The 9,903-nt window shown below is 35.0% G+C and overlaps 1 protein-coding gene and 1 non-coding gene across 2 annotated transcripts; one reads left to right on the forward strand and one right to left on the reverse strand.

Annotated features, from left to right (window-relative positions):
• Positions 1 to 1,671: 1,671 nt before the first annotated feature.
• Trnar-acg lies at positions 1,672 to 1,744 on the reverse strand. The gene has a single exon. It is a non-coding gene; the product is annotated as a tRNA-Arg (tRNA).
• A 1,670-nt stretch (positions 1,745 to 3,414) lies between these two features.
• On the forward strand, positions 3,415 to 9,903 carry LOC124950230 (innexin inx2). The gene has a single exon (XM_047496679.1). It carries the CDS (start codon positions 4,197 to 4,199, stop codon positions 5,271 to 5,273), a length of 1,077 nt encoding a protein of 358 aa, XP_047352635.1. The 5' UTR covers positions 3,415 to 4,196; the 3' UTR covers positions 5,274 to 9,903.

Genomic DNA, 9,903 nt, shown 5'->3' on the forward strand with positions numbered 1-9,903 from the left:
CCTCCTTTCTCCCTCTCTTTCTTTCTTTCCCTCCCCCGACCTTTCAGCGTTGACTTCGAGGAGTCGCAGGTACTCGGTACCTATACATAAAAATATAAATATATATATACACGTGTATATATATATATATATGTATAAGTACCTGACGTATCGAGTATCGTGCCTTGTCGATACCTGTCCGCAGACCGCAGGTAAGAGAAACCACTCCTGTTAAAAAATTCTTTGGCAATTCGAAGGAATGCCTTCCCAGAAGTCATACTGAGAATACGGGGTCCGAATATGTATAATAACGGACGGGGCTCGAGGGCGGATCGTCGACCTTACATTTTTTTAATTATATGACAATTTTTTAATCACCTTGTATTACATAATCGTAAAAAATTTCGTTGCAATCGGTTAATTGATGTTTCGTTTGATTTAAATTGACTTGTATATGTATCATTGTAAAATATAATCTCTAACCTATAAACAGCTGCATGTCTTTTTTCGTAACACCGATATATATATATATATATATATATATATATATATATATGCGTTTATGTATGTCGAAGTAGGAAACTGCAGATGAATTTTGAAATTCGGTGGATTTTGTGAGAGAAAAGTAATGAGAGAAGGATTCCGTGCGCCTCGTGAACGTCCTCGGCGTTCTTCTTGATGGCCCTTCTCGTTTTACATGCGTTTTACAACTAACCCTTCTTTATATTTAAAAGAAGCAACCGCAATGGGTTAATTTATTTGACCCATCCGACTACGCTTGCTTCCAATTAGTTTCCATGACGTTAAGCAGATCCTTTTATATTCTACCGCGCGTTTCTTATTCGGAACAAAAGATAATCGTTGTTCGATAGGTGCTTTAACGATGCCAGTGAAAGTAATCCCACCAATCAGATTTTATTTATTTTTTTTTTTTTTTTCTTAACCTGCGTAGCATACCCTTTTTGCAACATTGTGAAAGACCCGAAAGGCTTTCTTGTTCAACATTAAAGTAAAGTCGTGACTATCTCATTCATTTTAACGTAGAAAGGATCCGAGGATCGAGAAAGCACGGGGCTTAAAGGTATGCAGGCTTGTATGTATTTCGAATGCTTCGACCGTGAGAAACGTGAGTAAGCGCTGACTGGCATCAGCGGTTCTCTTTCAGATTGTTCTGCCTTAGGCACGCACGTGGCACGAACAAAAACTAATATATGAATGCAAAATTGACCTCGTCTTTCATGATTTACGATAAGAAATATATTTTCCTATGATAGTTAGACGACTGTTTTAAGTCTATGGAACAACGAGCATAATATACAATAGACAGGAAGATAGTATTCATACCTACTGATTAAACCAATGTGCGTTTCCGCTTCTTATGTTAGTTGGACCGTTGAATTGATTCCGATTAGTTTCTTTTCGCGTTCTTATATGATGTTTTTTATTTAAAATATAAAAAAAGTTTCTATGGTTATCGTGTTATATTTCAATTTTAGACAATGTCATATAATTTATATACATGTTAATAGAAATAACGAAAGTAAAAGTGAACTTACAAATATAAACTTATAAAGATTTACAAAAATAAAATTCACGTAAATACAAATTTATATTTATAGATATAAATAATATTGTTTAAAAAATTATTACAACATATTAATAAAAAAAAAAAAAAAAAAAAAAAAAGACCACCGATCCTGCCAGGATTCGAACCTGGAATCTTCTGATCCGTAGTCAGACGCGTTATCCGTTGCGCCACAGGACCGACCTTGGACTTTCATTGTCTAATGTATCTTTCATTCATCAAATAATCGTTCGTAAGAAATATTTTTTATTTTTATTATTATGTGTATACTGAAGAATTTTTTTTTCTTTAATTAAATTATCTGATAGCACGATGATAAGACCATAAGTTGATAATACTAGAAACAAATTGTTTTAAAAAAAAAAAATTGTTTTTATTTAATCTCTAAAGTAATATTTCTTTAAGTTTTATTTATTATTCAAATAAAACGATCTAAAAATAAATAATATAAAACTCTATTTCTCAGCGATTACTTTAAATTTAAAATAAGAGTAAAACGTTATTCAACCATAATCATCATCGTGCCTCTTATATCTTTTGTTATCCGATCCTATCCTCTTGTCAGTGAAGAAGTTCTATTCTTAAATTCTCGGTACTCATGACGATTCGCGAAGTATTAATTACATCATATGCTATAATAATTTCACAAGAACGGATAACAGCTACATTTGTTTCTAACAATAGACTCAATCGAGACTTTGATCTTATTGTTAATGTAACTTTTTTAATGTCGCGTTAACTCAGTCAATTAGATAAATAGAAAGATTTCTTATATAAATATTAATGTTTAATAATATGAAACTCCATTGTAATTATGAAGTATACAATTATAAAGAATCTTTGTACTATATCTAATGGACGAGATTTATCGAAAGGAACGAAAGACCGTGAGAAATATCGACACTCCCACGTAGTATATATTTATTCACATTTTACCTCAAGCTAAACATTAAATACCACTCCCGTGTGTTATTTCATTTCCGGGAACATCTTTGTTGGCATACAAATTGTACGAAACGATTTTCTCGATTATCTTGACGTCTGATCGATTATCTGACGTTTGAATGAAATCTAAATTATTTATACGCATACGTATTACAAAAACTACTAAATGTTCGATGAATGAACTAGTCGTTGGAAAATAAACAAATCAAATTATAGTTTATGCTTTGTTAAAATAATTTTTTTCATTATATTTGGCAAGACTTCTTAACGATTCTATTTAATGTTATCAACAGACAGATTGAAGATCGATAATAATTTGGTAAGTTGATACTCTTTCAAATAAAACGTGTAACTTTGTTGGATAAATAGATTTCTCTTTTCTCCGATCCCCGGCAAATATCCGCCATGCGCTCGGCCGTTGGTTACCATGGTAACAGCGCCACTGCAGCCGCTGTTGCCGCGTACTACAGCGCATGCTTCGGAACGCGACGTAGCAATGGTGGGAAGAACTGAGTCACGATCTCATTCGATTTTGTCCGAAATTGTCCGAACTCCGCGTAGTGCGTGCCCCCATGGTTTGAGCGTTAAAAGGCTAAGAAGAGAGATAGGTAAGAGAGAGACCAAATAAGAGTAAAGAAAAAGAGAAAGATAGTGAGAATACGTAAGAAAGAGAGACGAACATAGAGAGAAATTGGTTAAGTACGCGTGCGCATTGGAAAAAGACAGAGGGAGATCGTGGGACGGCATTCGTAGTAGTTACGCGTTCCGTAGGGGGGAGACGGTATCGTCGCGTCATAAAAGTGGGGGATGGGGGGGAGGGGGGACGGAATCTCCCCTTACAAGCAGAAGCAACGAACAGTTCTCGGCTCCCGACATCGGCCTGCAGTCGACGAGTTGGTCCTAGCGTAGAAGAGGGAGGGAAAGCGTAGTGTATGCGTAAACGAACGTGAGAGAGGGAGAAAGAGAAAGAGAAAGAAAGACCAACAGACGAGCCGTAGAAGAAGTAAGAGGGAGAGAGGGAGAGAGAGAGGAGAAGGAGCGCGAGAGAAATAGAGAAAGGGCGCGCAGGAAGGAGAAAGAGAAAAGCAAAAGGGAGCAACGCCGGTAGAACGCGCGGTGTGTCCTCATGTCGTACGGCGTTTCTGAACGCGGCCATTACGAGATAGCTGCTCGGTGACGCTCGGTGTGTTAGAGGACGGTCGTAGTACAGCATTGTCGTACAGTCGTGCGTGTAGTAATTTTCGAAGGTACAGAACGCGCGCTTCTTTCGATAATCAAGCACGTGCTCGTTCACGTTTTCGCTTATAAAAAAGAGCAGCCAACGCGCGGCACAGGCACACACGGTGGTCGTTGCACCGCTTTCAACTACAAGGAGCGTGAAAGGAAGGAAAAAGAAAAGAAAAAAAAAAAAGAGAGAGAAACAAAGCGCGCGCAAAAGAAAATAAAGAAAGAAACCGAGATCACGCGACTGTTGAGAAAGGAAACACACGACGAACGACTAATCGGCACCGCGGCGTCACGTCGCGTTATTCAACGAAATTCTTTAAATCATTGTGATCGTTGTTTTTAATAAGAAGAAAGAGAAAACGAGTGCCGGAACGAATTAATCAACTACGATCGACGAAGAACTACAGGAAGGGAAAATAAATTTAAGAAATATCGACGATCGAGAAAAAATACAGCAGCCATGTTCGACGTTTTTGGCTCGGTGAAAGGTCTACTCAAGCTAGACAGTGTGTGCATCGACAATAATGTCTTTCGATTGCACTATAAAGCAACCGTGATCGTACTAATCGCTTTCTCATTACTTGTAACCTCAAGGCAATATATCGGCGATCCGATTGATTGCATCGTCGATGAAATACCGCCCCACGTGATGGACACTTATTGCTGGATCTATTCGACCTTTACGATCCCGAACCGTGGCGGCGTCGTTGGTATGGACGTTGTACAACCAGGTGTACGAAGTCACGTCGAAGGCGTCGACGATATTAAATACCACAAGTATTATCAGTGGGTATGTTTCACCCTCTTCTTCCAAGCGATACTCTTCTACGTGCCACGTTATCTTTGGAAAACTTGGGAAGGTGGCAGAATAAAAATGCTCATGCTCGATCTAAATTGTCCAGTTGCAAACGAGGAAACGAAATGCGAGAGACGAAAATTACTCGTAGATTATTTTACATTGAATTTGCATTCCCAAAACTTCTATGCATTCCGATTTTTCTTCTGCGAAATTTTAAACTTCATCAACGTAGTCGGACAGATATATTTCATGGACTTTTTCCTGGACGGAGAATTCTCGACGTATGGAGCGGACGTCGTCAAATTCACGGAATTAGAGCCTGAAGATCGGGACGATCCTATGTCCCGCGTTTTCCCGAAGGTCACCAAATGTACCTTCCACAAATATGGTGCGTCCGGTACCGTACAAAAGTTCGACGGTCTCTGCGTTCTACCGTTGAACATCGTCAATGAGAAAATCTACGTGTTTCTCTGGTTCTGGTTCATTATCCTGTCGATTTTAAGCGGTCTTAGCTTGGCATATCGCGCTGCCGTCGTCGCAGGACCAAGGCTACGTTTGATGTTATTACGCACACGTTCTCGCCTATCAGAAAAGCACGACATCGAAACGATCGCTCAAAATTGTCAAATAGGCGATTGGTTCGTTCTTTATCAACTTGGTAAGAACATCGATCCGTTGATCTACAAACAGCTCGTATCCGACTTGGCCTTAAAGCTACAGGGTAAAGAGTCTGTTTAGAGCCAGTTTGTCGTAGGACATCATCATAGGGGTTATATTTTTTTGCTCAAGGTCGTAAAAATCGATCTTACGGTGCAAAATGGGATCCCCCCCAAGAACAACGAAAATATCCATTAATATCGTCGTTTTTCATCTTTGACGAAAGAAAAAGAGAGAGAGAAAGAAAGTCGAAGACGTATCATGGGAAATCTTTTCATGGAAGTCCCACCAATCGCAAGAGTCCTTTTCTTGCTCGATCCTCCCGTGATTTTTTTCTTTTTTCTTTTTTTTTTTTTTTTTTTCTCCTTTAATAATCATGATGATTATTCGAACAATTTTTTCCACGGAAGGATTGAGCTATATCTATATAATGACACATGCTTCTCGATAGCGCTTTAAAAAAAAAAAAAAAAAAAATAAAAAAAATAAAAAAAAAAAAAGAACTGTTAATCAAACGCATAGCGCTGATTATTTTTGTAGTCTTGCTTTCTTTTCTTTCTTTTTTTCCACGCTTATTCTATTTTTCCGTTTGATTTATGATCTATCATAATTCTTATTCTACTTTGAGAAACGGACTCTTGCGATTGCCATTCGACAATCTGATCTATCCTTTGCACGTCGATCGCCTTATATAAAATTCTACAGGTAGATTCAGGCGATGAAAAAAAGAACAAGAGAAACAACTCATGGATATAGAATTTTTAAAAAAAAGAAAAAAAAGAAAGGAAAAAAAAAAAAAGAAGAAAAATGTACGTTAGATCAGCGATTAGTTAGTTCGATCGCTTTTCGCCTTTCATACTGCGCCAAGCATATATAGAAAAAACAAAAAAAATCTTGTTTTGCATTTGGTTCGTAAACTTTCGAACGAAATAAAAAAAAAAAAAAAAAAAAACCCCATAGCATACATTATGGAGAAAGTGTGAAGGCTCTCGAGTAGCGATCGAAAAAACGATTTCGTATACGTCATCGTAGATATATATTTTAAGTATTTCTGGAACTCGTAGACCTTCGCCGGTCTCCGATCGTGTGATAAAATGGAGGGACGGCGTTTGTTCTTTTTCCTTCTTTTCCCTTCCCCCGCTTTTCTTTCCTTTTTATCTTCTTTTATTTTCCTTTCCTTTATCTTTTCACGAACCGTCGGTACACTACTATGGTCAAGTTGTTCCATCCCAACCTTCCTGTGTGTCCATCTCTAAAGATCCTTTTTCCTTTCTTATCTTTTTTCTTCTTCATTGTTTGCTGCTTCTACTTTAGGACTAAAATATTTGCACTGCCGATGGGACAACTCAAAGAAGGAAACGCGAAAAAGATTTTTTTTTCTTTCATTCTCATAACGTCGTGGATGTTATTGTCGCCGTTCAACATTCCATTCGTTTCTTTTTGATTTTTCTTACTTTTTAATCGCACGGATATATACGAGATTAATCTTTATATTATGTTTCAGGAAAACAAATAAAGTTTCTCGATGATATTCGTTTGGTAAAAGTAAGAGAAAAGAAAATAATGAAATCCTTCATCATTTAATATATTCTTATTTGATGAAGCTTTTCCATTTTCGCGTTACACGTCATTTTCTTCTTGGGCTCCTTTTACAGAGACCTCTGTTTTTCCCCACCACGCCGTCCTTCCAGAAAAGCGTTGTTCTTTTTTCCTATCAATTATTTTTTTTTTTTTTTTTTTTATATATATATAGTAAGCAATAGGATCATATTGTATTGTATATTGTAGGTCGTCCTTTATCTATACGGGAAAGATAAATATATATTATATATATATATATATAAAAATATGAATATATAGTGAGACAGAGAGAGAGAGAGGCAGAGAGAGCATTTGTGTGAGTGTGTATGTGTGCGTGCGTGCGTATGTATGTGAGAGAAAGAAAAATGAAGATGTGTAGGAAGGAAAGAAAGAGAGAAATGAAAAAAGAGCAAAAAAAAAAAAACAAGAAAATATGTAGATACTATGATACTGATTATACATCTAATATACTTTATATCCGTCTTAGCTGAAAAGCAATATTGCATTCCACGCACAAAAAGACATAATATGTATGTACGTATTATCTTATGAACATAAAGCGAATGTTCATAAGGTTTTGACACGTGTAATCGAGGGGCCAAAATAAGACGAAACGTTCTTCTTTTTCTAATATATATATATATATATATTTGCGTATGTATATGGTGAACGCCTATTGCGTATTTACACGACAGTCGAATATTTGTATAACACATATACACCTATTTGTATCTTGTATGTTTTTTTTTTTTTTTTTGTATTATCTATACGACGACATAATAATTACCGTCCCGGCGTGCTTAGGGGGTTACCGGATAAATAAATAAACAAATAAAAGCGTTTAATTTTTAAGAACGTATTAACATGTTGCATACATACATATATATATACATACATATATACATATATATATATATACATATATATATATATATATATATATATATATATTGTGCAATTAATTATACAAGTTCGACCAAGTTAAGAGCGTAATATTTTGGAAAAACAAAATAGAATATTTTTGATAACCATATTGTTATAGATCTTACGACAAATAATGTAAACGATGATCGACCGAGGAAATAGAATGATCGATTAACAGTTAAAGAAGAATGTGAAGTTTGATAAATAATATACATACTATATATGACTTGTGATGATGTATATTGGAATACGTTATGAAGATTATTTGACATATTCGATAAAATATATTAGAATACGAGGAAGGAAGATGCGATAGGTTCTTTCTATCAATTTTCAAGGACTGGACCTGGTAACCCTTGAACCCACGCGTTTATGATCCTTTCAGAACATTCTTGAACGAGCATCGCTCGTTTTTACGGCAAAGACTACGAATTGATAGAATGATAAAAGAATTTAGATACTGCGAGATATAAAAAAAAAAAAAAAAGACCTATTGTCAATTTTGCGCTTCTAATCAATGCGCCTCCTAAGACTGTCGAGAAACTAATCGAAAACACTCCATAATAATGATTTTCATGTTTTTCGTATGCCTTGTTTTGTTTCTTTTTCTTATTTTTCTTTTTCTTTTTTTCTTTTTTTTTTTCTTTTTCCTTTTTTTCTCCCCCCTTTTTTTTTTTTAGATCATATACATCGAGCTACGAAGTCCTAAAAAGCATATGTCGGCGCAGATATTTTTCAAAAATATCCGGCGCGATATTTTTGCATAATTACTGTTGATAATCAATAATAATAATAATAATAATAATAATAATAATAATAATAATAATAATAATAACAATAATAATGATAGTAATAATAATGAAGATAATGATGATAATAAAAAAAAAATAAATAATAATAATAGTAGTAATAGTAGTAGTAATACTAGTAATAATAGTAATAATACGAAAAGTAAAAACCCTTAAGAGAGACCAAGCAAGCCATTTATTCTTTCTCCTTCGAGTTGTGCTTACGACATTTATGACACGTTCGTTCTTCGTAAAGTGCCAACGTGTATACGCATTCTTTTTTTATTATCATTTATTTGCGTTAGCAAGAAAAAGAGAGATACGTAAGTTGGAAAGAGCGATAAAAAATATATACACACACGAATATATATATATATATATATATATATATATATGTGCATATATATTGTACCGGGTAAAGAAAGAAAAGGAAAAACAAAAAAGAAATGCAAAATTGCCAACCATAATCTTCGTCATTGTTCACAACTGTTGGAGCTCCGTGTATAGAAAGGAGGAAGGCAATACGATAATCGTTCGCATGTATTCGTGCCTTTGCTCGTGCCACTTGTTTAGAAACGATAAAAGACGAGATATAAATATATATATATATACACATATAAGCATATGAATTTTTGTTTTTTCTATTAGATAAATAGGTGACAATTTTGCTTTAGAGGACATCGATAAACGACAATGAAGATCATTGAAAAGGAACATCGCTCATCTTTTATCAACATAAACATATCACCGTCATATAATTATCATTGTCATCAACGTCATCTCGTTATCGTCATCGTCATCGTCATTATCATCATCATTATCGTCATCATAGTCATCGGTCTTTCCCTTTTTTGCATCTTTTGTTCTGTTCCCGTTCGTCGACGTAACATTTGACGAAATATAATGATTGTGGTAATAGGTACATACATTGTAGTAAATAAGTGACGTTAGAAGAAAAAGAACCGCAAGAAAAAAGTGAGACAGAGAGAGAGAGAGAGAGAGAGAGAGAGAGAGAGATTGTAATTTCTGCGATAATAGAGAATTTGTATTTAGACGTGTAAGTAATCGAAGAAAGGATCCGTGTCCTTTTTTCTCTTTTATTTTATTTCTTTTCTTTTTTTTTTTTTGTCCTTTTCCCTATATTTCTCTTCCTTTCTTTTAACGATCCTACGATTTCGGGGACTCGTTGTACCGATTTTGTAGAGAAAAATCGCACTTTTTCTTACATACATATATATATATATATATTTTTTTTTTCTTCGTGGCAGCTCCAAGAACGACCGGTGGTAGTCCGCGAAAACAATAATTTCCATCGTTCAATATGCCCAAGTTTATGTTGTAGACTTTAATACGAATGTTCTTTGTAAAATTAAAGAAATAAATATCAGCGAAATAAAATAGCCTGAATCTTTGTTGAA

Source organism: Vespa velutina, chromosome 6 (genome assembly GCF_912470025.1).
Source record: "Vespa velutina chromosome 6, iVesVel2.1, whole genome shotgun sequence".
Classification (NCBI taxonomy): Eukaryota; Metazoa; Arthropoda; class Insecta; order Hymenoptera; family Vespidae; genus Vespa; species Vespa velutina.